Below are 26,282 nucleotides of genomic sequence, written 5' to 3'. Positions count from 1 at the left end.
ATACCCCCTGGCAATCGCGTAGATGGACACTTAAAAATGGCACTTACAAAGACCTGACTTGCGGACGGCAGACTCTTCTTAGGATATCTCACCCAGCCTTTCCAGAAACTCGATGATCCTTTGCGGATTGGCTGAGCTTCCGGAGGCAGACGGAAAACCACCCCGTCTGGAATGCTCCGGCCGAAGACACAAAGTATGATGAAGAAGATGTGGCGCAAGCTCCGCAAAACGGTGCGGCTGAGCCTACTATATGGTTACTATTCCAAGCCGCGTGATAACGGCGTGAATTAATGGTTCACGCTGTTTCCCTTTCTTGTTTAGATTTATCCTTTGTCTACATCCTTTTTTTTTCTATCCAGTTTCTGTCCCTGTATGCCCCAGGGGAAGGGTATTCGGGACGACCACAGTCACTATGTTATTGGCTCTCTAGTTGCTTTTAATCGATGACACATTCATCTTATCAATCGAGGAAGAACAAAAGAAATACTGTGACGGAATCAGGACTGATACATTGTATCAATTTATCACAGTCCAATTGGCTGGCTTTCCTTCTTTCTCATTCTTTACCAGCCTTGCTGCTTATATCCTCATCTAACTTCATTATTTTGGTATCTTAACAATTTTCACCTCCAAAAAGCTAGCCCCTGAATATTTATCCTTTTTTGGCTATTGTGTTCTGCCTTTACTACCCTAGCCGTTCCTTTGGATCTCCGCTTTAGGAATAGATTCAACGCCAGTGGTTTCGAATTCATGTTTTTGCTCGGCTCTTCATTCAGTACGATTGTTCATCCACTCGCAAACCTTAGTGTAACGGAGAATTTTGCCACCCTAATCCATACTAGTATTAGTATATATCTGCTGTCTCCACAGCTCCCCGGATATCAAAACTTTATCCTTGGCCCTTTCACTCTACAGTATCCCTCTTTCTAGTAGAAAGAAAACAAAAGAAAAAGAGGGAAGAAAGGTCTTTTTTTTTTCTGGCCACTTTCGAGCCAATCATAAACTCCAACATATTTGGGAACGTATGGGCTATGGAGAACATGTTCTATGCGTAATGAGAATTCCAAGGTATGGATTGCTCAACCAATGAATGATGCCCCCATATTTTCCAGGGTTTGCCACCTAACTTGTCGTCGAGCTCCCAAACTTTGGAGCGTTTGGAAAATAGAACCTCTATTATCAAACACATGAGCAAGGACTCTTGTCCCCACATCTCGATCATTCTTCTCATTCCTGTGTTATTTTCTGTTTTTGAATCTCATTGTTAGTATGCAAGAAGTATAGTAGTATCAAAAGCAATGTACAGGGTCATTGAAACTGATTCCATCCAGACATTTCTATCAACTTGGCAGGTTGAACTGTCCAAAAATAGACTCCGCCAATTCTAGGTTGGACTGAAACACACGTGACTCGGCCCTGGAGCTAGCGGACTTCGGAGGCTCTGACGACGACATCTAACAACATTATCCTTGTATCATTCACACGCTCCAGCACATCGAGAAATTCGACAAACAGCTGCTGCAGCTCTTGACTTCATCATTTATTTCTCTATTAACGTTATATCTTTGATATTTTTAGCGTTGTTGTTTAGATTCCAGTCATCTCTGCACCAGTTTCTTCCTAATTTTTTCGGTATTCCTAGCTCCCCGACCAACTAAAACAAGTAAGGAATTACAAGGCCGGAAAGTTTCTGAGAACCCATTGCATTCCGAATAGAGCTTTTTGGCTTATCCTTATCCGCAACCTTTCACCGTATCCCTGTCCCCTTCGGTCCTTGCTCCCAGATGCCTTCACCACATCCACTGTCATGATCCTTCGAAGGCTACTACTTGCTGGCAGCTTGCTGCTAGCAACCTCATTCACTAGTGCAAAGAAAGCAGACGGTCCAAAAATATCTGCAACGAAGTTTAAAGATGAACCCGTCAACCTGTTTTACTTCGATGACTCGGATACTGTGATGTTCCAAGATGGGAAGAACGGCGATGTGTACGTCTCAAGGGATGCTGGTGCCAATTGGGATATCGTAGATGTGAGTGGGATGAGGGGAAAGGCCTGGTCCCTTTTGCCGCATCCTACAGACAGGACCAAGGCGTATATAATGAGCAAGGGAGGGACACATTGGGTCACCGAAGATCAGGCCAAATCTTGGCGGGAGTTTACAGTCGATGCGGAGCTCTCGCGGTATGAGTATCCACTCGTTTTCCACGGCAAGGATTCGAATAGGGTAATGCTTCTGGGACACAAGTGCAAGGGGCTCGACTGCAAGGAAAGAACATATTACACGACGGATGGATTCAAAACGGTCCACCTCTTGATGGAGAATGGACGGCATTGTGCATGGGCCGTTTCGACACCAACTTTTGGGGAAGGACTTGACCTGCCGAAGGAGGTGAACGATCGAATTTTTTGCGTTGTGTCGGGATTGCACTCCTCCTGGGCTGAAGCCAATCGCCTCCTCTACTCGGATCGATTTTTCAAGGACGAACAAGGGACTGAAGTTCCACTTGATAACGGCCGTGCAGTGAGTGGCGTCATACGCACCGCGAGTGTGCAGAAGTATATACTGGCTGCGACGAAGTCTGCTAGAACGAACGAGCTGGCGCTTTTTGTGACCGATGATGCATCAACGTGGCACCGAACTGAGTTTGACGGACATAGGGTAGAAGAGGATGCATATACTATTCTAGAATCCACAAGCTACAGTCTCCAGGTTGACGTCGTATCGACCTACTCGTCAACCATAGGCACTCTCTTCACGTCCAATTCAAATGGCACTTACTTTACGCGCAACATCAAACATACAAACCGGAATTTGTACGGGTTCGTCGACTTTGAGAAAATCTCTTCGATACAGGGAATTATTCTTGTCAATACCGTTAAAAACTGGGAAGATGTTGAAAAGTCAAATGGCGTTCAGAAAAAAGTTATAAGCAAAATCTCATTCGATGATGGGCGGACTTTCCAGCCTCTAAAGGTCGGCAAACATGATCTTCACCTTCACTCCGTCACTGATGCAACGAACTCCGGTCGTGTATTTTCTAGCCCCGCGCCTGGCTTAGTTATGGGAGTTGGAAACACAGGCGGCCATCTCAAGGATTACTTGGACGGCGATTTGTTCGTTTCCGACGATGCAGGGATCAATTGGAGGAAAGCTCTGGACGATGCTCATAAATATGAATTCGGTGATCAAGGCTCTGTGATTGTCGCTGTTTTTGATGAAGGGAGAACCGACAAGATTTCATACTCTCTCGACCATGGCAAGAATTGGCACAAGGCTTCCCTACCTGATGGCGTCCAAATTCGTGCCAAAGTGCTAACCACAGCGCCTGGCTCGACAACTTTAAAGTTCCTGTTACTTGGCTCAGCCAAAGCTGACATCGGTATGGAGTACTACATTATTTCTATTGACTTTGCCGAAATGGAGGAACGCACTTGTGAGGAGAAAGACTTCGAAAATTGGCCTGCCAGATTGAACGAGAAAAATGAGCCGGATTGCTTGATGGGCCATAAACAGTTTTACCGACGGAGAAAGGCACAGGCTGATTGTTTCATCAAGAAGAAATTCGAGGAACCAGCTCCTGAATTTGAGCGCTGCAAATGCACGGAAGAAGATTTTGAATGTGACTTTAATTTTGTTCGTGGTGAAGATGGAAAAAGCTGCATCCCATCCAGGTCCTTGATTGCCCCTGAGGGTGTCTGCAAAAACCCTGATGATAAGTTCATAGGTAGCTCCGGATTCAGGCTTATCCCTGGTAACGTCTGTATCAGGGAAGGAGGGGTAGATCTCGATAAACAGACAGAACGCGTTTGCTCGGAGACATTTAAGAACCCTCCTGCTGGCCAAATCGTGGTAGAGAAGTCATTTTTCACAGCAGACTATTACAAAGATTACTTCTACCTCGAACGCAAAGAGAGCAGCAAGGGCGAAGACGAAACAGTCATCATGATTACTTCTGAGCAACACATATTTCTTAGTAGAGATCACGGCAAGAAGTGGAAGCGAATTCTTGAGGAAGAAAAGATAACCCGGATAGAGCCGCATAGATTTTTCGATGATGTGGCGTACTTCCTGACAAACAACGGGGATGGATGGTATACGCTCGACCGTGGAGACACTTTCAGAAAATTCAAAGCCCCTCTTCCTCCGAATCAAGATAAGCTCCCGGTCCTTTCATTCCACCCAGATAGGAGAGACTGGCTTATATGGACAGGTGCCGATGAATGCAATGGCAACGGAGGTAATTGCCACTCTGTTGCTTACTACACTACGAACTTGGGGGGCGAGTGGCACTTCCTCATGCGATACGTTCGCAGATGCGAGTTCATTTCAAGGGATGCTCGTGGCTCAAGCGACAAACTTGTGTTCTGCGAACAATTCGAAAATGAAAACCCTTCAAATAAACACTTGCAACTCCTCTCAACAGAGGATTGGTTTGCTGAGAAAAGACTCCACTATAGCAATATTCTGGACTTTGCAACCATGCAAGAGTTTATCATCGTGGCTATTCGAGGAGAGAACCCCCAAGACTCACTTAGAATCGGTGTTAGTATTGATGGGAAGACTTTTGCGGACGCCGAACTCCCTGCCAACGTTCAAATTCCTATACAGCGGGCGTATACCGTCCTGGAGAGCAGAACCCATGCTGCCTTCCTCCTTGTTACCATCAACAATATGGAGGACCACGAATACGGAAGTATCTTAAAGAGCAACAGCAACGGAACCTCTTACGTTCTCAGTTTAAGTGCAGTGAATAGGAACTCTCGTGGATATGCCGACTTTGAGAAGATGCAGGGTTTGGAGGGTGTTGCGATGGCTAATGTCGTTGGGAACGTGGCCGACGTTGAAAACGGAGCCGCTAAAAAGTTTAGGACCATGATTACTCACAACGATGGCGCCGAATGGACACTCGTGCGCCCGCCAGACAAGGATTCCGAAGGGCGCTCATACGCTTGCTCAACGAAAGGAGGGAAACCGACCGATGCATGCGCCTTGCATCTTCACAGTTATACCGAGCGCGCCGATCCACGAGATACATATTCGTCACCTTCAGCGGTTGGCATTATGATAGGAACGGGCAATGTGGGTGATTATTTGTCACTTAAAAGCAAAGCTGATACATTTATCACTCGAGATGCTGGTATAACCTGGGAAGAGGTGAAGAAGGGCAAGTATCAATGGGAATTTGGCGACAGTGGGTCCATCATCGTGCTTGTGACCGAGTCCACACCAACAAAAACTCTCCTGTATTCTCTTGATGAAGGAAGGAGCTGGAAGGACTTCGAATTTTCGGAAGTTGAGATGCAAATTCAGGATATATCTACCGTACCCTCGGATACTTCTCGAAATTTCCTGCTCTGGGGCAAGGAAGTCGGACAAGGGAAAAAGCCTGGCCTCGCCACTGTTAACATTGACTTCTCGGGGCTGAAAGAGCGATCCAAACAGTGCGTCTTGAATGAAAAGAAACCGGAGGCAGATGATTACTATCTTTGGGAACCGAAGCATCCCCTTCAACCTAATGGATGCCTCTTCGGTCACAGAGCCAAATATCACCGCAAACGGCCCGACAAGGATTGCTATAACGGCCGAGAACTACAGCACCTGGACTCCATTGGGGATATCTGCGAATGCACACGATCGGATTATGAATGGTACATCATCCCCACATACGTATCTAACATTGTATAATCTATCCATTAGGAAACAAAACTGACCTTCTCATCTGCAGTGACTACAACTACGAGCCTCAAAGCGACGGCAGTTGTGCGCGGGTCGCTGGCCTCGAACCTCTTGACCCAAAACTTGTCTGTACTGAGAATCCCAAAGCCATAGAATGGTATGAGCCAACTGGCTACCGGCGCATCCCCCTAACGAAGTGCCAAGGTGGCAAGCAGCTTAACCATATCGTCGCTCACCCTTGCCCGAACAAGGAAGAGGAATTCTTCAAGAAGCATCCGCGCCTACGTGGCATCGGTCTTTTCTTCGTCATCCTCATCCCCATCTGTCTTGCTGCAACTTCTGGATATTACGTCTATAATCACTGGGATGGAAAATTCGGTCGCATCCGTCTGGGTGAAACGGGCTCGGGAGGATTATTTGATCGCGATTCCCTCCTCGTATCAATCCCTGTGTCCATGGTGGCGGGGGTTGTCGCGGTGATCACAGCGCTGCCACTTCTGGTATCCAGCCTGTGGCGTAGTGTAAGCGGATATGTTCGTGTGCCTGGCGGGGCTTCTTCGCGACGACCGTATTCTTCCAGAGACTCCTTTGCCGCACGAAGGAATGACTATACTGGCGTTGTGGAGGATGAGGATGAGTTGCTTGGGACAGATGATTTTGATGATGACGAGGAGGGCGATGAGAGGAATGGTCAGGTATGATAAAGACTTGTGTGCTGGCGTGACGGAGCGATACTGTTTTCCTGCGTTTGATTTCTCTCACTAATTTTCTCAATGGGACGGGGAAGTGAGAATGAAATTAATTATATTTAGATGAAGAATAATGGACATGTAAATGAAGCTATAACTATTGTTTTTTTGTTTTAAAAAGTTAATTCTTCACCTTTTTCTTTCTTTCTTTCTTTTTTTTGGCACTTTTTGGCAAGATTTTATTTAATACTCATGCTTCTGAACTATATAAATTAACCTTTGTATTGTGATGACTTTTCCATATTGCGGAATACTGTTGGCGACATTATTATGTTTTATACTATCCTATATGTGGGGGGGTGGATGGCGTAGTGGTAAGCGCTGTTCATGGAATGCTTTCTCAAGTAGGCACTTGGTGTTGGGGCCACCTCTGCTGAGACAAGAAGGTAGTGGGTTCGAATCCCACCCTCTTCAAAAAGGATATTATCACATCTTGATGGATATTGGGGGTACCCTTTCTTATCTCATTTCTATTGGTAACTGCCACTGCAGGGTGGAGCAATGTTCAACCTATGTATATAGTCTAGATGATTCAGTATAGTGTGGGATCCTAAGGTGTTGTGATTTCATGTCTACTCCGTACATTAATTAATATTCACAGACAGCCATTGCTGAAATTCATTAACAACACTGTGTTTCCCAGTTCAATAGACTGAGCAGAGATATTTCAAATCATATAGACATCAAGAGTGATAATCAACATCATCTAAAAGTCATATCAGCACATTTTGAAGTGAGAGCTGTGGTTTCACTGAACTTACTTTGATTCAGAAGAGTCAATCATGGACGAGTCTGTCTGCAGCAAACCCTGCTGTTATGATAACAAGAAATGCATGCATTGTAACTTCACAGATTACAGACCTCTGAGATGGTATATCACAAATTCCACATCAAAAAAGCAAATCAGCAAGTACAAGTATTGTGTAGTCGATAGACACAACCACAGCTGTACCTTTCACCGACGCCTCGTAGGCGACCGAACTAACTCAATCAGCACAAGGTCTATCAAGATCAGGGAGAAGAGCACATCATAAGATCCACCCGAGCTTTACCACTGAGGACAGAAAACCATATCCTAGAAATAATTGATGCAGCAGAGTGTTTGTAAGAGGGCCAGCCTGAATTTTGATTTGCCAGATCATCTAGACATCACGCAGTTAGTGAGGATGAAATTAAGAGGCTGGGAATAATGTATCTCTAGAGCTAAAGGGAATGCTGTACATAATTTCAATGGATAGTAGAATGCTGGCGTATCTGAAACATGCATTTAGCATTTATCACCATCTCAGTAGAAGGGACTGCTCACCCTCGCATCTTAAGCCTGATAGACCAATGCCAATGACAACAGCATTGACGCAGATAAAGAGAATGAAGATTGATATCTCAGACAAATGATGAGGCTGAAGGTGGTGAACAGTAAGCAAGATGAGATGCACCATACTTAGCACAATGAGCACCGCCGACAGAAGCGCATATGAGATGTTAGCATACATTTTGTAAGAAAAGGCAGCCAAGTTGGTACATTTTGAAATGATCCGTCGCGGAGTGACTTGTGGTTTATAACTATCGGGCGGCCACTCTCTGTGCGCCTCGAATCGGGCTTTTTCGAGACAAGGGGTATGCCATCCTCATTTCAGCAAATGTTGGAGGCAGTTGTCCAGGGCCTGTACAAATAGTTACACTATTGTTGTTAATCTGTTGTGATCCCTTTGCATGAGGATGGCACGGACTCAAGCTGGACATGTACTCACTCGCTCCCCAATGTAGTCGACGCAAGTTTCCCCGTCGACACAGGCTGGCACCCCTGGCTGCACTCCTCCTGGTCTTTCCCGAGGCATCCCGCACATACTAAAATGGCATAGATAGTTCTGGGTGATGATACGCCAGCGGCAATCAACTGTCCTCATTGGGCAAAGGAAAGTCCAAAAGACCCATTTCGGGCTCAATATCACGGCGCAGCTGGTCCTTTTGGAATTCGATATCACATGCTCTATTATACAACTGCGAACTAAATTCCGAGTGAGACCCGCTAAGCAACTAATAGGAGCTCGGTTCGCATGGATCCATTTATCAAACCTAAAAAAAGGAGGCCAGGGTTGCCCGTGCCATCGGCATCTCGGCGAATGAAGTGGACGAGCGAAGCATTGGCAGCCAAGCGGCTCACCTTCATGGTACAAGAGTAACGCTAGTCCAGAAACAGCGACCCTTTAAAGAGTCGCTGTTTCTGGACTAGCTCGCCCGTTACTTATTCATTATTCATTTTTCGCCCCAACCATTTCTCCACACCCAGATTCCGAGAAGATGGAGAGTAACCATCGACTGTTCGACCTTCGGGGCAGCGATACCGAGTATATCAAATATCTTGAATTAAGATTATTGTCTGTTGAACGCCAGCTGTGCTTTCAGACATCTACACTCTCCAGTTACTCCGCCCGCTGTGAGACTAACGCAACCGCTCCTTGCCTTTCCCCAACCTCATCCACTCAAACTGCAAGCACGAGCAGCAACGAGGACACTCTATGCTTGCAACCGCGGCCCTCACTTCCAAACCAATCCTCTTTGTTTCCCCGAAAAAGAACATCTTCCGGGCATATCGGGAACCCTGGACACAATGATGGCCCTCTATCACCATCCCAAAGCTCGACTTCTTCCTGGGATTTTCGAGGGAATGAAACACATTCCAATCATCCCACAAGCACAAGAGGCAATGAGGCCGCTCAGTGTTTACAGTCGCTCTGCCTAAACCCAACTTCGAACATCCAAAGCAATAGTACGGCTCAAACATGTGAAATTGTGTTCTACAACCCAACTCTTGGCTGCCCACCAAAGAAAAAGCAGAAGCTGCCTGATGCAGTACCTCAGTGGAAAACAGATGCGAACAATTTTTTAGCCTCAGTTCCACCTATGGATAAGTGGGATCAAAGAAAGAGAGAAGCTGGATTTAATGATGTTGCGAATAACCAAGCTGCAATACGCATTCTGCTCGGCGGATCGCCAGCGGTCAATCTCATTGTGAAAAATGACAGCGCCAGAGGTGATCCGCTTGAGCTCCCCACACTCAATCCTGCGGACAACAAAGGGATGATCTCTCATGCGTGCTGGTATGGAAGGCTTTCTATTGAGACTGAATTGAACGCGGTATTCTCCTCGCTGGTCTTTAGGTTCCAAAAACTTGTATTCATCAATTATTGTATTGTTTTGCTCTACATGGGTAATTCAGTTGAGACGATCGACTGGATGATGCGCCGCTACATAAGCGACTCGAGTTCTAAGAACTTACAACGGTATCGCCGGGGCTGTATGTTTGTGAATCAATGTATATCCCACTTGCTAAAGCGGGGTTGGGGCCACAAGAGCTGGGAAATCTTAGTTATCTGTTCATCGAAATAATCCTTGGAACACTTTTCATACCACTACTAACCAGCTGGCTGCAGGCGCCCGGCGCCCTCACCTTTACGCGCGGCTTGCAGACGCACCGGAAGAATGTCATAAAATGTTCACTGAGCGATTGGGTGCAGCGGAAGTACCTCAATGCAAGGATGGATTTATACCATTTTGTATTCCTAGCATCATCAAGGGTTTGATTGGTGATAATATTGAGTGAGCTGAGCTCCTAATACCATATTATTCTGGAGAATAACATTACTAAAGAGTTCCAGGATGCCCCAAATATGCTCTGGCCTCGGATATGATGTTAACCTTATCACGAATATTCACGACACCTTCATATCACGATTAAATACAGACAGGGAAAGTCACCTCACGGAGAATGATTCTAGTAATGCAGAAAATAGAATCGAATACACAAACTCTACATCCCCTGCTTTGCCTTCCGGGCAAACAATCTCCGACGCACGAACATCTCCAAACCGGCACATGCCTGATACCGATGTAGCTTTCCAGAGTGATAATGAGCTCCCACCTCCTATAGATTTGTCAGACATGGATAGAGCTCTGCAGGACGATTGTTTGTTTCTGGGCTGGTCAGACATGGACATTGCGCTTCAGAACAGCGATTTTTACTTTAATGAGGACTTACCAGATTAGTTCAATGAGATCTGATCACAATTGCAACAAGCTTCCCATTCTCAGGGACCTCCACCCGGCATTCTTTATGTATCTTGTAACAATAGCCACACTCTATCAATTCTCCTCCAACTTTTGGCGTGCCGTCAAAATTCAAAGGAACTAGTATTGTGTAGAGCGTCCCGATTGTCCAGGTTCCAGGAAAACACACAGCCATATCTGTTGTGTAGGGATTCTTCATTTCAATCTACATTTTCAATCAGATCAAATCTTTAATATATGCCATTCAGCTACTGACCTCTAAATTGTCTTGGATTTTTTGTGATATTCGCCAACAGCCTGCAGGCGTAGGGCAGCGCGAAACTCCAGAACTGCCGCGTACAGTAGTGTCAGCAAATCTTTTTGCTTCCGCCACCCACACATCCTGGACCATCTTTTCCAGCTCATCTCCTAGTGCTATTGCCACAGGATCGTGATTAGAAGACATGACATAAAATAGCTGGGTGCAAACTATTGAGGGGCATTCAGAAAATGACTGGCCAATCGCACGAGGGAAAACCTTTGATCCGGAGTTCAGGGAAATGTTGCTCCAGCGTCGCGCGGGATGCCCCCTGTTTTCTTAGTAATAATAATTCACTATTCACTCCGATTGTGCTACAGTAGCTCAGCCGCGGACTTTCGACACCCTGGGTCGATTGCAAGCATGCCTTGGATAAAATCAAAACTTGAGTTGCGCTAGTCATTTGGATATCTTCTCCAATTAATAGAAATCTACCAGCCTTGAACAAACGGGGAGAAAAACTTTGCCTAAAACCCTATGCCAGACGCCGCTCCTGCAACACAGCGTGACGTGCTACGCGGATAAACTTTGATCCGTGTTTCTGGCGAGATGGCTGGATTCCTATGCCATTTAATTCCTGGTGCCCATTTTGCTTTTTGATATCACTCTTCTTATCCCTCTAATGGCCGATAACAGCTCACCAGATTACAAGACTCTCTTCCTTAGAGCGGAAGCGGAACGAGAGCGGGAAGCAGAGCTGCGAAGGCAGGCAGAGGAGCGAGAGGCACAGGAAGCAGAGTTACGAAGACAAGCAGAAGAGTTGCGAAGGCAGGCAGAAGAGCGGGAAGCACAGGGAAGAGTGCGCAGCCAGCCGACAACACTAGAAGAGCTCATCAAAGGTTGTCATGATTCATTCTCCCGGCCTTTGCAGGTTGGAACGCCATCCCGCTCCACGAAGGGGAGTATTCCACCACCCACTGGGAAATACTGCCCAACGAGCCTTCGCTTTTGGTCAAGTTGTCCGGTTCAACTGCAAGAAATTTATGATTCGGTTTCCACTTACCTCCAACCAGCTGGAAAAGACGCACCTCGACTATTCACATCTCTTCTTGTGCTAAATGAACTGGGTCGGCGGTATTCTAGCCGAAAACTACGAAGTGAAAAGGATCTGGAACACTACGAGCGAACCGCTGTGGAAGATCATGTCCATGATATCATAACCGAGCTATGTAAAATACCTGATGCCCGAGAGAGATTCCGGCTTGGAGATGGGATTCTGTTTGAAAATCATGAAAATCTTCTACAGACATCAGAAGAGTCAGATGCACAGCTTGATGAATCCAGCACAAAACATCCCAAACCAGATTCATTCTGTATTCATCGAATCAACGATTCCACCAATACTTTGATTACGACAGTCGAGTATAAGCCGCCACACAAGCTCTCGGTTGAAAATCTCCGAGCGGGTCTTCGATCGATGAAGCTCTGGGAAGAGATTGTTCAGTCAGACACAATCCCCAAGAGTGATGAGCTGAACAAGGATGAAAAGCTGAGATATAATGCGGAACAGCTGACTTGCTCAGTTTTGGTTCAGAAGTATCATGTCATGATCCAAGCTTGACTGGAGTACTCCTACATAACTAATGGATTTGCTATTGTTCTTCTTCGTGTTCCATACAACGACCCTGGTACGCTCTATTACTATCTCTGTGAACCAAACATGGATGTGATTTCAGAAAATCCTGGGGTCTTTTATCAGTCAAAGACAGCTATTGCCAGAATATTATGTCTCTGTCTGATGTCCTTTCTCTCGGATATCCGTGACCAGAAGTGGCGGAATGCTGCAAGATCCCAGCTCCATATATGGAAGACAAGTTTTGACTTTACACGGTCGCAAATCCCTGATGACGAGCTGCAACAAACTCCTCCAGGATCGGAATATGCAAGCTCAGAATATATGCCCTCTGAACATCTGCCATCATCTCCATTACAGCCCGGCCATCGAGTTGCTACCCGATCTCAAACCACCTGTGCACCAATGGATACCTCGCCTTTGAGTGATCATATGGATTCTTCCGACTCCGACTCTAACCAAGCAGCGCACGGCCGGAAGCGGGGCTTCAGCCAAGTGATGTCCTCCCCGCCCAGCCAGCGTTCATCGGCGCGCCCAGTAGGTTCTAGGCCATTGAGCGGCCAGAGCCAACACACGGCATGTTACTGTACACAGCGATGCTTATTGGGTTTGCAACAAGGAGGTGAATTGGACCATCAATGCCCTAATGTTTCTCTCCACCGGCGAGGCCAGAATGATGATCGACATTGTATCGATGCAAGGAAGCTTGTGCAAACACTGAATGAACAGCTCAATCGTGACCTTGATCATAACTGCACACCATTTGGGACTTGTGGATCGTATGGTGCACCCTTCAAGATCACTTGTGCTGCATATGGCTACACTCTTGTTGGAAAGGGGCAACAGCCGGGCTATGGAAAGTTGTCTCACGTGAAGCAGAAATATACCGGGTTCTTCAGAAAGCACAGGGTTCTGCTGTCCCTGTATTTCTGGGGACGATTGATTTGAAATTGTTCCTTTTCCTCCTTGGTGCTGGGGACATCCGTCATATGCTTCTCATGGGTTGGGCGGGGGAAAGTATAGAGAACGTCAAAGACAAGGAAGTGCTAAGTCATGAGATTTCCAGGTCGAAGAAGGAAATCCGCATGCTGGGAGTGGTACATAAAGACCTGCGGTCTGCCAACATGTTATGGAATGACGAGCTGCGCCGGGTCCTGATCATAGACTTTCACCGGTCCGACATAGACAGGCGCCCGATGAAAAAGCGGGTTGGATCCTTGAAAAGGCCACTTCATCAGGTGGGCATGTCGAAACGACCCTGTAATAACAATGGCTTGACTGGGCGTATCTCAGGGTCCTAGAGTAGCGCCGGAGTGCTAAAACAGTGTTGAGGAGAGTTGCAAACAGGCCCTTGAGAAACAGTGTGAAGAAGGTGCTGTTGCCTTCCTTGGTCAAATTGTTCTTCCTTTTGCCTGTGGATTGATATTTCACCAATCAATTTTCCTATCATATTTTTAATTTTCACAACTAAGCTATATAGCAAGCGTGGAAAGACCCGAATGTTTAGGTCTAGAATCCAGTAACAGCAACTCGTACCTGAATTACACATCCACCAGCAATAACAATTGGGTTTCAGAAAAAGTCACTTTGTCTTCCGCGTCTGATTTTTATCTCACGGACAGCCACAGCAGGGAACCAACAATCTCAATAACTCGATGTCCCTTTCCTTCCATTCATTAGTCATTTTCGACGTACCTTGCTGAACGATCAGCAATAAAGCCCACTGGATAGGTAAATACTGCTTACTGGCACTCAAATGTTACGCGCTGCATCCAGATCTTCTCTCACGGAGGCCCGTAGATCGGCATCATATTGTTCTTTACTCCGTGTTTCTATGTCCGCTTAAATATTTTCATCATCTCAGGCACCTGGCTATGGATCTCCATGATTTCGTCTTGCTGAGACGTATCGCCGCCCTTGACGTCTGAGGAGGTTGACAAAGGTTTTCGCACGCCATGGTCGGCATTCAGCATTGCGGCGAATGCTTTAAAACTTCCGATTGCAAGTGAGAAGAGCGAAAGGATTTCTGTTGGGACGCAAATTTCCAGTCGATTTGCAGAGTAATGATTTATTACTGTTAAAATATATAGAGAGAGAGATCCAGAACCGGGGAGGTTTTTATACTTCTCTCCAGAGCTAGACAAATAGCTGAAATGGTTCGAAGAAAAACCTAAGTGAGAGACAAAGAAAAGAGGGGGAAGAGCAAACAAATGAAGACACGAACAAAGGAACACACAAAGAAAATGCCATACCATGGGCGGGAATGTGATAGGCAATATCAATAGGGCTCCTGGGCCGGAATGAAATATGAGAAGCAAAATAAGATCAAACGAAGGGAACAGAAGCAAACAAGAAAACAATCAAGACAGGCATAGTAAATTGATATTGGCAAATACACAGACGAAGATCCTAACCAATTGGCTTTACAATCCCGCGTCCACCGCCCCCTGCGTGATCTCCCATTGATTTGCCCCCTCGCGCGCTGATCCCAGGATCCACTACCTTTTCAACCAGCCACCCCTACTCCCTACTCCATGGAGAGACACTGGCGTGGGACACACCGGAAGTGGCCACTTCATCCTATGGCAGCGTTGTAGCAGCCGTTGGGATATTTTCGCTCAACGGCATCCAGGTCTTCTCGGCCTCGACTTCGACTTCGACTTGCGAGTTGGCGGCGGGGTGCGATGCTTCAGCTTGGTGGAGTACCGCACCTGCAGAGTCGCCTTGGATGTGCCCGGGGAGCGCTTGGTGATCTCATCCCATGGCTCGCCGTCCTCTTTGAGTTCCTTCAGCAGCGCGTCATCCTCCGAGGTAAATGGCACACGTATACCGGTCACGACAGACGGCCGCCCTTCTCGACCGGGGCTCGACACACCGTTCGCAGTCGAGCCGGCCGGTCCCCTCGTGACAGAATGTCATAGTGTAGCACGTAGCTTGAAAGAAAGCCGGAGACCGGTATGCCGTGGTTTGTCACTGCATCATCTAGTGAGGCAGTGGACACCCTGGAAGAACCACCGGCCGGGATTTTACTGTGCTTCGTCCACGGTGCAAATTTCCGCTACGCAGAATTCAAGCATTACCGCGCCATGTCTATGGCCTTGTTAAGCCTCAGCTGCTGATCACTGAGACAAGTATAGCTAAGCGTTGTAATACCAATTCATCCATACAGTACATAATTGTGTAAACCATGATGATGGGGGAATGGTGGGATATGAGCCATATGCGAAATAATTTGTAGCTAGATAGAGGAAAGATACTATCGGAGTATTTTAGCCGGGTTTTGATAAAGCAGCTTCAACCCGTGCGTCGGGGCACATGTACCCAATGGGGATGACCCTTTTTCGTTATTCACGCGTTGACACGGGTACCCAGGGGACCAATCGAGAGGATTCGATCAAGTGCAGTAGAAAAGGTACGCTTCATCAAGTTTCCCTTTTGTACAATCGGCTTGCTGCAGTAGATAATGAAATTTAGAATGGGTCGCGAACCCCCTTAGGCGAGCTGCAATTGGTGCACTTACTAAACAGTCCCAGAAGCCAAGAACAATCTCCTCCTCGTCGTCCAAAAGCCTTTTTTGTTCATCGGTGACTGGAAGGTTGTAAGTCTCTGCTCTATCAAAATCGATCCAAACAACTCTTTCCGAATCGTCCTTGACGATCATCATAGGTTTCGGATCCCTGTGCCGTACTCCTGCTCCGTGTATCTCCTGTATGCCTTTGAGGAAGTTGTCCTTTCGTTTCTGTGTATAGTTGTGCAGATGAATCATCTCAAGATTCGGTATGTACTCCAGAAAAATAGCGCTAGGAAGGTATTTATCATGAAGGAACATTTTCAGCTAAGGTTGGCATAGTTTCGGATCGAACTTCTCCATCGTCCCAAGGAAACGAGGGATAATTCCACGTTCACATAACCCTCGATCCCTTAGCCGCCGATAGGCGGCAGACTCAAGCACATGGATATCCAATTCACGATCTTTCGGTTCGTAGTACCGTCGTGGCCCTCGACCGTGATGCTGTTACCATCAGTAACAGACCATAGCAATTCTCGGAGGATCTTACTTACCACCTTCATAACACATACCTGGCCATGAACAATAACAATAAATATCACCGAATAATCGGAGGCGTAAAGCTTCACCTTGAAAACTATCTCGGAAGGTTTGATATTGTTAAGTTCCATCGTTACCTAGATCCTTTCGAAAGTGGGTTTGTGTCGCTGGGCGAAAGACGGTCTGTGACTTTTTGACGTCGAGACAAGGAAGTGACGCACGTGATATTAATGATACCTTGGTATGTTTGTCTTGTTTGTCAGCGTCGTGTGTACCCCGTTCGAGAAAGTGGTGAAATTTGTTAACTAGCAAGCGAAGCCCCCCTGGACTCACACATTGGGCACATGAAGGTTGGTACAAAACGTGGTGTGCCTTTAGGCAGCAACCTCCGGAGTAGCTAGACGTTGGCTGGTGATAACTGGACGTGGGCAACGTAATTGTGAACACTTGCTATTTCCATGCAGTCTGACCGATGGCCTTACCCAAATATGCTGTTACCATTCAGAGCTTATAAGACTACCATATTCCTCGGCTGACAGCGGCAACTTTGAGCTTGTTCCACCCATCCCATTCACATCCGGAGGTACCGCTGAACAGCCCCAGATGACTGTTCTCTTGGCACTGTGGTACCTCGGCATGCTTGCTGCCCAAGATGGTTGGCATATGTAATCTTTTCTCTACGGGGTCCTTATATACTTGGGCTGTTTCTGTTGCGATGGCTATCGGACGATAATTATGGTTCGGATATGTTGATGGAAAGTGCAATAATTTAGCTAAATCAAGTGGTCAAAATTACAACTATTCTTGCTTTGCGCCAATAAGGAATAGGCATCCGGAAAATCAGGAAGTCCGTATGCAAAGTGGCAATGGCTGGGCTTCCTTGTACGGTCCCGCACACTGCATTCCCCCAAAGGTTGGTAGCAATCAATACAACCACCCAGACGCCCAACAGATAACACGGATGACGCGCCTTGGATAAGTATTTTTGGACAACTAAGCGGTATTGATTGCGACCATTGTCTCTTGATTTAACTACCTTCCATAAATTATTGACCTTTCCAAAGAGGAACAAACAACGCATGTTGGGCAGAAACAAGAAATTAGCAGCATTGATATCTCGAATACTTTATCTGCCAACACCCATTTACCGCCATTATGATACCTAAAATCTGACATTATTCTTGCACTTTAAACAGCGTCTTCGCCGGTAGCGCCAGGAATGAGATCGCATTCGCTTGTCACTCCTCATATTCCGGGTGCCTCCTTTGCCTCGCAAACCTATTTGGGGAGCAGAACACAGTCGGCGCATGGTCAACAATTCGAGGCGTGTTTTATTCTCAAGGAATGTGGCTCCAAATGGGACCGGGTGAGGCAGCTGGCAAGCTCGCACAACAAGAGGAATGTCAGACCACCGGAACTGCTTCCCAGCGCGGGAGTACTCATAGCCTATAATGCCGTCCACCAAGGTATCCTCTGAGCTAAAAGTTTTGGAGTCGGTTGAGTAGATGATTCTCTTTTCCTCAAACAAGACTGTTGGCAGTTCCTCATACTCTAGTCAGCAACTGTGTAGAATTCTCAGAATTGATCCATTATCACAGCTCTTCTCAGCATATAGATTTGCTAGCTGATGTAGAGCAGAGTATAACATCATATTCTTCCATCTCTGCACCTCTTTATAGTGACGCCAGGTGCCTTTGGAATGTATCAACATCAACCATCTAAAGGGGGATGCACCACAGCAGATATTTTCAAGAAGGTCGATTGCATCATTGATGTGCTCATTAAGAACATAGAAATGGGTCAAACTCACTGCAATAGATATCAACATCTTCTCTTGCTTCATCTGCAAAAACCACTCCCAGACCATCTCAAGAATGAAGTGAGCATCATTTCTTACCATGAAATCTTTGCAAATGATAAAAGCTAGCTCCTGAAAAACCTTGCCCCAGCTGTACTTATTCATGGAACAACATTGATTTAAAAATATTGCTTTCAAAATCTGACAGCTGTAGTTTTGGAATGCAGAGTAAAAATTTTGACAGAACTGAACAGCTGAAAATAAAGCTGCAAAGTCAGACAGATTCTCAAGAATCATAAAAACAATATTAAATGAGAGGTGTGATAATTAATTGTCATGGTGACTGTGGAGAAGGTAGATCTAACAGCGGATTTCACATGTAAATAATAAAAGATAATGTGGGCAGAATGCAATCAGATGAGTGCTGTCACTGTGAAAAGAAAAGAAATGGAAAAAGGGAAAAACAGCAGAGATTGCTGAGATTAAATATTATTGAATCAGCTCCCAAACAGGGTTTAATGCTGACTAAACTTTATTAGAATAACTAACTAGTTAACGTTAACGTTAAAGCTGATAGATGACTCAGATAATGTTGATAAAGTCTATCTAGAAACTCAGACATATACTTAAATTAAAGATGCACATTATCACTCAGATGCTGTAAACTAATGAAGATTCAATGTATTGATAGTGTGAATTGCTTTTGTTGTCTTTTACTACATTATGTCTTTGACTGATTTTTGAGCTCTGTTGGTTCAATGCTGATCATTGAGTTGCGTTAAATCAGTATGTTATAGTATTACTGTTAACAAATAACTACATGTTTCTAATTCACTCAAGATTAAACAATTTTCTGATCTTGTTGCTCTTCTTCAAAATCTGATGAGCTCTTTTGACATCAACTTCTATGTTTTTCTGAATCAACATTTTCAACAGTTCAGAAACCAATACCTTCTGAGCATACATAACAGTTTCATACTTCAACATCACATCATTGATATCAGTCAGTGAGTTGATGGCATCTTTAAAGTGTGACATGACATGCACTGAGCTGAGAGAAAGGTCAGTGAAGAGGTTTCTTGAAGGGTTTGAGAGGTTGAAATTGAGGTTGATATGGAGAAGGTGTTTCTTCACTCACAGAATCTCATGATCTCTAAAGCTATAATAATCAATACTGTGTAGAATGTTTCAGAAGAGGATCTTTCTGTCATACTTCTGCATTTTTTTATATACAACGCTTTCATAGCAGAAGTGGTACTCAGTATCATTGAGAATCCAGCACAGATGAGGATGGAATTGAGTCAATTGATAATCTAAACAGTCTCACAAAATGATGGGATAGCAAAGTTGGAACCACTCACACCATGCGGTCTCCTTTCAATGGTTCTCACAGAACCGCAGCTGCTCGTGGACTCATATGCGATTGTTGACGGCATTGAACGCACTGGAAACCTCCACCTCGACCACAGAATTGCACACTGGGCACATGGCAGTCACTGTTGAGGACAGAGATGATGTGCAGAGTTTCACATTCAGTGTGGCCGGATCATCTGCTGGTTGTGGTTGTCCGCCGGGATAGCGATGTGGAGTTTCGAGGGGTGTGGGCGGCTTCGATATTGGAAGGGGTTCACCAGCCGACGCACGACCTGGTAGGCTCGTAGGGCATCAGTAAGTACCCATTGCAACACACATTCTACGCATGGGCGCGCTTACAGTTCCACTCTTGCCCCCGCTTGTCGGTGGGTGGGTTGCTTGCGTGTGTATTCTGAAGTTTTATATACCACCACTGCTGCAAGGAGCTGAGTTGTCTCTATGGAAACTGCTCCTCAATCTCCGTTCAGGAGAAGCCATCCTGCTTCAGAGCCACTAGTCAGACCTCCTCCTCTCAAGTTCAGTGACATCTTCTCTCATTCAGACCCTCAACCTTCCATTCACTGTAATCTCTTTCAGTCTCAGCTGCAGCTGTTGTTTTGTCTGTGAGATCTGAGACGGTCATTGGCCGGTCTGTGACCATCTTGAAAATGAATCCGGCCACTGTAGACAACAGCATCATGGCTTCCCCTCAGGCCAACAACAACATAGAGCAACTGCATGTCTCATCATCAATTGTTGAAGGTCAGAAGTGGGCGTGTGTGTCCAGACCATGATCCATGTTTCAGAGGGTTGTGGAATGGTCCTTCACAGTCATCATTCACACTCTGCTGTCCTTCTGTTCAACACCTTCACGATCTGCAGCGGCTGCTGCTCTTGGGATCCGAAACCAAGGACGGCGCGATGCAGGGCTGGATGGTGGTGCGGGAAGCCTGTGGTGCTTTGAAGGTGGTTTCATTGAGGCATCCTCTTCACTGCTCACGCGGTAGTCGCCGTCTGTATCATCAGAATGTGCACTCGAGCCACCTGTGTCGGACATGGTCGTGTCATCTTCGACACACTGCACGGGTTTCGCGGGAAGCTTCTAGTCCTGGGTATCGGGGACCTCACACCTCGATCGTGCACGGGTCTTCTGTTGGCGGGCCCGGAGTCGGCTTGATATGCCTTCTTCAAGGCGATCCGCGATGACCGGCACTTCGACGGCCACCATGGGGTGCATGGCACCGGTACCGGCCCCGTTCCAGCGTTGTCTTTTGAGTGAAATAGAATGCACACCGGCGATGCCAGTGCCGGCTTCGTCGCTTCCACCATCCGCCTTGGGAGAGTGAGATATGGATGTAGCACAGCTGGAAGTGTCTCATTTGATGGGAGATGTGAAGGTGCTGTTGTCAACAGCGGACCTGTCTGTAATGCTGTCATCAGAGTCTACCACAATCAGTGGATTGAAGGGTAGAGAGTCATCACTTTGACTGCTTTGAAGCCATTCTCATCTAGATGATGTATTCTGATCTCTATTCTGATCTGACCCCAGGCCCAATAAGCCAGCCTGCGGGATCGAATCCACTACGGGTGGTGAAACACCATCGGTGGGAAGAGAGTTCGTGCCAGTGGATCCGACCAAGCTGCATTCTACAGCAGTCAAAGAGTCTGATAAGGATTCATCAGCTTTCTTCTGGCCTTTGTCCTCATTCTCATCAGGTAAGTTTAAGAGGCGCTCTGATATTAAAACTCAGTCTAATCAGATGGAATAAAAAGAAGGAAGGAGAGAGAAAGTGAGAGTAAGACAGCTATCTATCAAGAGAATTGTGTCTCTTATCATTCAAATATAAACTCAAGTGTTTCACATCTGCATCATTAAGAATGGAAATGCACAGAGATGTATTGGAATCAGCTGCATCAAGTCCCATAAAGAATTCATCAAAATCATTCATGCAAGTATCCTCCACCCGGGACTGGTTCTCATTCAGATCTTTGAGAGGGGGGGAAGATAGAACATATAAAAAATGACTGAAGAGAAAAGAATGAGAGAGTAAAGAGTGGAAGAGTATTTAAGAGTGAGTGAAAGATGCAGAGGCTGTCTGAAGAGATTCAGATGTAGAGAGTATAAAGTAAGAAGATTATGATTGATGACTGATGAGCACAGACTTTGAAGAAGAAAGATACATGAAATTAGAGGGGTTCTGACACTGATGAGCTTTGAAAACCATCAAAGAAGAATTAGAAGGGGTATAGATGTTTCAGTCACTACACATATTGATAAAAGAGATGATGAGCTCACTTTGAAGTTTGTTGAAATGACAGTAGTGAATCCACAGAGGAAATAAAAGCATTTATATACAGTTTCACTGATCTGATGATAACCTCATTCTCTCTGTTCCTTCATATAAGCCCTATTGATCAGAAAAAATCTACACTGTCAAAGAGAGCTGACAAGTGTCAGACTCTTCAAATCAAACATCATCAGTCATCAGATTGCAGCCGTCCGCTCCAATGCATGAACTGCACACACAACAGCAGAATATAATTCAAGTAGATATGAGTAACAGTCAGCCACATTTATCATCTGTCAAATGAATACAGAAGCAGCGTCACAGCCTTCTTTCATTTCAATTCAATTTCACTCAAACAATTCAAGCATGGAAGACGCGAGAACTTTGAATGAATCAGATGTGAATCCTTCAAGAAGAGTGAGAATGAGCAGCACACAACAGCTGAGCATATATACAGCTGCAGTCTCATTTACACAGCCTCCTCACATCTTTCACCTTTGCAACTTCCTTTCATATCACACTATTCTTGCATCTCTACATGGTGTATGCAGTGCAGACAAGCTCTGGAAAATCTGATGTAAGAATGACTGAACAATGCAACTTCAGCTCACTTATATATATATTGCAGAGATCTTCTATCAAAGTTGATAGATTCAGATCACAAGGTCATCACACTGAAGCTGAAACTGAGATCTCTCAAAACCACAGGCAGGAGGAAGGCTGAAAACACAGCATGTGATCAATCATTCTCTATCATTATTTCTGATCCGACACATGAGCAATGGCAAATGACAAGTTGAACAATGAGTTCGAAGAGTTGGGTAAGAAACAGTGCTGGCTCAGTGATGCCGCAAATTGGAGCTGGCCACTCATCCATCCCCATGGGGTCTCATTGAGACGAGGCATTTTTGCCATTGACTGCTGAGCAGGAGGCACATCAGAAGCAGTAGAGAAGAGAGTTATAGAGAAATCAGAGAACTGTGGGTCAGATCAAACTGTTCAATACAAAAGAAAGAATATTCTATTTTTTTCCATGTTGAGAGTAGGGAGGGGGGGGGTGGTGAAAGATAGGGGCAATCGCATGTATCACTTCGATAAAGAGCGAAGTCACAGTAGCGGGAGCGGAGCAAGAAGTAAGGCAAAGACACATATAACATATATGAGGTTCAATGTTGATGTCAATGCTGTAGAGGCCTCCGCCGCAACCATGCAAACAAAAATCAGAGCAATTGTACAGTCGGGTGGCGACACAGTAGCAGTGGGTCAGGAGATACCACACCGGAAAAACTGAGGGCGGGTTGGGGTAATGATACAACAGGGGCAGAGAAGAGAAGGAGAGGGCAATGAATGAAAAGAGGAAGAAGGGAAATAAGGATGCAGAAGTGTGTGTGCAACAGAGGCAGTCAAAGCAGCTTTAACTATATAACTAGTCACAAACAGATGACATCAGCGCGCCTCCGGGGCTGGGCGGTCGGCGCCATGCCTGAATGGGGTGGCGCCAGACCGCATCAGACCGCGCTAGACCATACGCGGACAGCGCTTGACCAGATAGAGTGTACAGCACCATTTCCGGCCGCTCGCTCACTGTCACATTTTTTACTTTGAAATTTGTTTCATTTTGATTATTTTTGATTTTAACTTGTTTTGAAAAATTTGATTTGTGAATGCGTTCTTTTCTTTTAATAGCTGCTGTTTTATATACTCTTTATTTCATTTATTTTAAATTAAATGTATTGATCTGTTGTTATTCTTTTGACATTCTTTCTTAAATTGAATAGTTTGAATAGTTGTTTGATTCTGAGCTGGAATTCTGCTATTGCATGTATTAAATTGACTTTGTATATTAGCTTATTCTTAAGTTGAAAAATCCTGAAGTATTTCAGGTAGATGTCATAGTCACTGACTGCATACATCTATAATAGAAGAATAATAATAATAATCAGGGGGTGGTAGAAAATTCTGTTTTCACAAGCTTTACATCCGTCACAATAGAATAGTGCCAGTCATTAATCGAAGTACGCCCCTTACACTGCTAAACATCAAAGAAAATATCAAATAATTAATAAGCTGATGATTTCAGCAAAACATTCTACAGCAGTTCACATTAACTCATGTTCTAGAAGAATATAAAATCTGAGACTGACAGAATATATGATGGTGTTTGAAATGAAATGTGAATGGTGAAGAGGAAAGCTGCAACAAACATGAGCATGGAAGAGACACACACAGCAGATGTGGAAGAAGGGGATTGATGAAGAGAGAGAGAGAGAGTTGTTTTCTTTATTTCTCAGAAACAGCACTGACTGATCCTTGATAAAATTGCAGAAAGAGAACTGAAGTAAAGACAATTAATGAAGAAGAGATTTTTAGTCCAGTGATATTGAATACAAGGTTTTTCTTTCAATTAACATAGGTTTGCCGCATACCATATAGGTTAGGCGGTGTAGAAATAATAATAATAATAGTATCCCGCTATGACACAAAGATAGCATGAAATTCATCCGGTATTCTCCACCTTTAACAATGGGCGTTCCAGCCAAGTCTTCATAACGAAGATTTGTCGGTGGTGTGTTCGAAGTTGAAGATGAGAAAATAGGCGGCTTTATTGCTCGTATCCCTGCCCAATTCTCATCCAGCGGGTGAGCGGGGTTCGGTCCATAACGGACGACCTGAATGCGACATGGATAGACTTCATTTAGGGTTGCTGATAACACCCACTGGGCATCCTTACTGCTATCCTCGTTTGTTGGAGAGAGAGAGAGAGAGAGAGCTGGGCCTCGCTGGAAGGATTTGATGTTTCATGTAGATATTTGAATTTAGCAACATTATCTCTGCGATAAAATCGAGATACGCAATTAAAATTTTAACCAAAGGTATGCTTCCAAAATTGAGGCAGTTTCATCTAGTTTCATGGTGTATTGCAATCAACAAAGTCTGTTTTTCCAGTAGTTAGCCCTCCTCCACATTTGCGTCTCTTGATATCAGAGGCCTATCCAACGCTATCAAAATAGAAAGTCCCGAAATCCACAATCCCTTACAGCTTCAACCGAAATTTTTGATGTCCGTAGTTTCTCATCATGGGTAACCGTTCAAAAACGAGTAAATTCTCAATCCGTTGAAATTACTGTGGAAGATCATTAGGCCCAAAAGAATGTGGGAGAAGCTATTTCTCGTCCAGTTAGCATCTTCTCAGAGGCGAAAAGCACGCTGGAGAAGTTATCCTTTGGCGGAAAATCCAGGAGATATGAGATATCGATTTTCAAAAAATACATACCTCCCCCATTGTCTTCACCGTATATTTGCCATCCCCTCCGTACAAGTAAACTGGGAAAGAAGGAGGGCAGAATTCTCTCATGCTTTTGACCGGAGAGAGCTCAAGGTTAGCATACGGTTTATCATTTCAGCTATAAGAAATATGGCAAAAGAAAAAAAAAAAAAAAAAAAAAAAAAGATATGGGAAGGCAGCGCTGATTCCACATACAACTGCCTACACATCCCGCACGGGGATGCACCCGGGACAATGTCTGTCGCGACGGCGATGGCCCTAAAATTTTTGTGTCCGGCTACCTATACATGTACAGAAGGGTTAGGGTTCGCAGATTAACGATTAGATCCCATATCAAGAGGAACGCAAGGTAATAGAAAACAGCATAAGGAGCTTGAAGGGGAAAGCATAGTGTAATCTCGGATGCCTACAACAGCGGTTGAAAAAGCACATCTCTCCGCGCACACGCCGACAGGGTAGCTAACATTCTCGACGTTGGCGCCGACAATGAACTCCCTTTCCTCCGTAAGGAGACAGGCACCCACGCGGAATTTCGAGTATGGGCCTATTACATTGGCATCGAATGTTAGCTCGACGGTAGCGAGAGCGAGAGAGACAGGTACTTCGGTGTATAAGGAGAGAGGAATAGGTAAACTCTTGGACGACGAGTTAGCTACGAACAATGTGCTGCCTCCTTCGCAGCGATGGCTTTCGAGGAGAGGGTTTGAAGCTCTGCGGCCGATACTTGGTTACTAGTGGGCATCGCTGGAGGAATGTTTGGTTGCGTGGCAATGCGCAGTGCTATCAGAACATAAGTTTAAAACTATTGCTTGGCTTTCGGTGGATGTTCTTTGTTTAATGCATGTTCAAGAAGTTGGGCATCGGAAGTTGCGAAACTAGATATCAAAAGCCACGAGTGAGCTACTAAGAAACATAGCTAGAAACATTAAAAGGCATTTTTTATGGAAAACGAACGAAGTGCGGTTTTACTTTCAGAGAATTGATCGACTGAGCGTTAAGCGGAAAAATATGTAAGAAGGCCAAATAAAGAAATGCCATGAGGGCAGAGGGGAATACTAGTATATACCTTACGGCGGATGGACGGCGAGCCACGATTGATAGAGTCGTGGTTAGGCACAGGAAAGCTTAACAGACCCCTCAACAG

At 45.3% G+C, this 26,282-nt stretch overlaps 7 protein-coding genes across 7 annotated transcripts; 5 read left to right on the top strand and 2 right to left on the bottom strand.

Moving 5' to 3' along the window:
- Positions 1-1,807: 1,807 nt before the first annotated feature.
- On the top strand, positions 1,808-6,543 carry HCAG_01899 (conserved hypothetical protein; the record flags this gene model as incomplete). The annotated part of the gene is made up of 5 exons (XM_001544802.1): positions 1,808-2,029; positions 2,108-5,442; positions 5,501-5,649; positions 5,699-6,372; positions 6,490-6,543. 5 exons carry the CDS (start codon positions 1,808-1,810, stop codon positions 6,541-6,543), a joined length of 4,434 nt encoding a protein of 1,477 aa, XP_001544852.1.
- A 2,787-nt stretch (positions 6,544-9,330) lies between these two features.
- HCAG_01898 (predicted protein) lies at positions 9,331-10,030 on the top strand (the record flags this gene model as incomplete). The annotated part of the gene is made up of 2 exons (XM_001544801.1): positions 9,331-9,724; positions 9,861-10,030. 2 exons carry the CDS (start codon positions 9,331-9,333, stop codon positions 10,028-10,030), a joined length of 564 nt encoding a protein of 187 aa, XP_001544851.1.
- Positions 10,031-10,474: 444 nt separating this feature from the next.
- HCAG_01897 (predicted protein) lies at positions 10,475-10,885 on the bottom strand (the record flags this gene model as incomplete). The annotated part of the gene is made up of 2 exons (XM_001544800.1): positions 10,475-10,699; positions 10,751-10,885. The coding sequence occupies 2 exons, from the start codon at positions 10,883-10,885 to the stop codon at positions 10,475-10,477; spliced, it is 360 nt and encodes a 119-aa protein (XP_001544850.1).
- A 529-nt stretch (positions 10,886-11,414) lies between these two features.
- HCAG_01896 (conserved hypothetical protein) lies at positions 11,415-12,353 on the top strand (the record flags this gene model as incomplete). Its single annotated transcript, XM_001544799.1, has 1 exon — positions 11,415-12,353. The coding sequence occupies one exon, from the start codon at positions 11,415-11,417 to the stop codon at positions 12,351-12,353; it is 939 nt and encodes a 312-aa protein (XP_001544849.1).
- Positions 12,354-12,770: 417 nt separating this feature from the next.
- Positions 12,771-13,666, top strand: HCAG_01895 (conserved hypothetical protein; the record flags this gene model as incomplete). Its single annotated transcript, XM_001544798.1, has 2 exons — positions 12,771-13,288; positions 13,432-13,666. The coding sequence occupies 2 exons, from the start codon at positions 12,771-12,773 to the stop codon at positions 13,664-13,666; spliced, it is 753 nt and encodes a 250-aa protein (XP_001544848.1).
- Positions 13,667-14,320: 654 nt separating this feature from the next.
- HCAG_01894 (predicted protein) lies at positions 14,321-18,510 on the top strand (the record flags this gene model as incomplete). Its single annotated transcript, XM_001544797.1, has 10 exons — positions 14,321-14,370; positions 14,858-15,320; positions 15,738-15,777; positions 15,899-16,142; positions 16,555-16,654; positions 16,921-17,068; positions 17,187-17,264; positions 17,610-17,879; positions 18,093-18,292; positions 18,439-18,510. 10 exons carry the CDS (start codon positions 14,321-14,323, stop codon positions 18,508-18,510), a joined length of 1,665 nt encoding a protein of 554 aa, XP_001544847.1.
- Positions 18,511-24,973: 6,463 nt separating this feature from the next.
- HCAG_01893 (predicted protein) lies at positions 24,974-25,880 on the bottom strand (the record flags this gene model as incomplete). The annotated part of the gene is made up of 5 exons (XM_001544796.1): positions 24,974-25,015; positions 25,127-25,208; positions 25,334-25,419; positions 25,549-25,682; positions 25,799-25,880. The coding sequence occupies 5 exons, from the start codon at positions 25,878-25,880 to the stop codon at positions 24,974-24,976; spliced, it is 426 nt and encodes a 141-aa protein (XP_001544846.1).
- Positions 25,881-26,282: the final 402 nt, after the last annotated feature.

Source organism: Histoplasma capsulatum, genomic scaffold (genome assembly GCF_000149585.1).
Source record: "Histoplasma capsulatum NAm1 scaffold_1 genomic scaffold, whole genome shotgun sequence".
In the NCBI taxonomy this organism is placed as follows: domain Eukaryota; kingdom Fungi; phylum Ascomycota; class Eurotiomycetes; order Onygenales; family Ajellomycetaceae; genus Histoplasma; species Histoplasma mississippiense.
The sequence above is the reverse complement of the archived record's forward strand: the minus strand, read 5'-3'. Positions and strand labels throughout refer to the sequence as shown.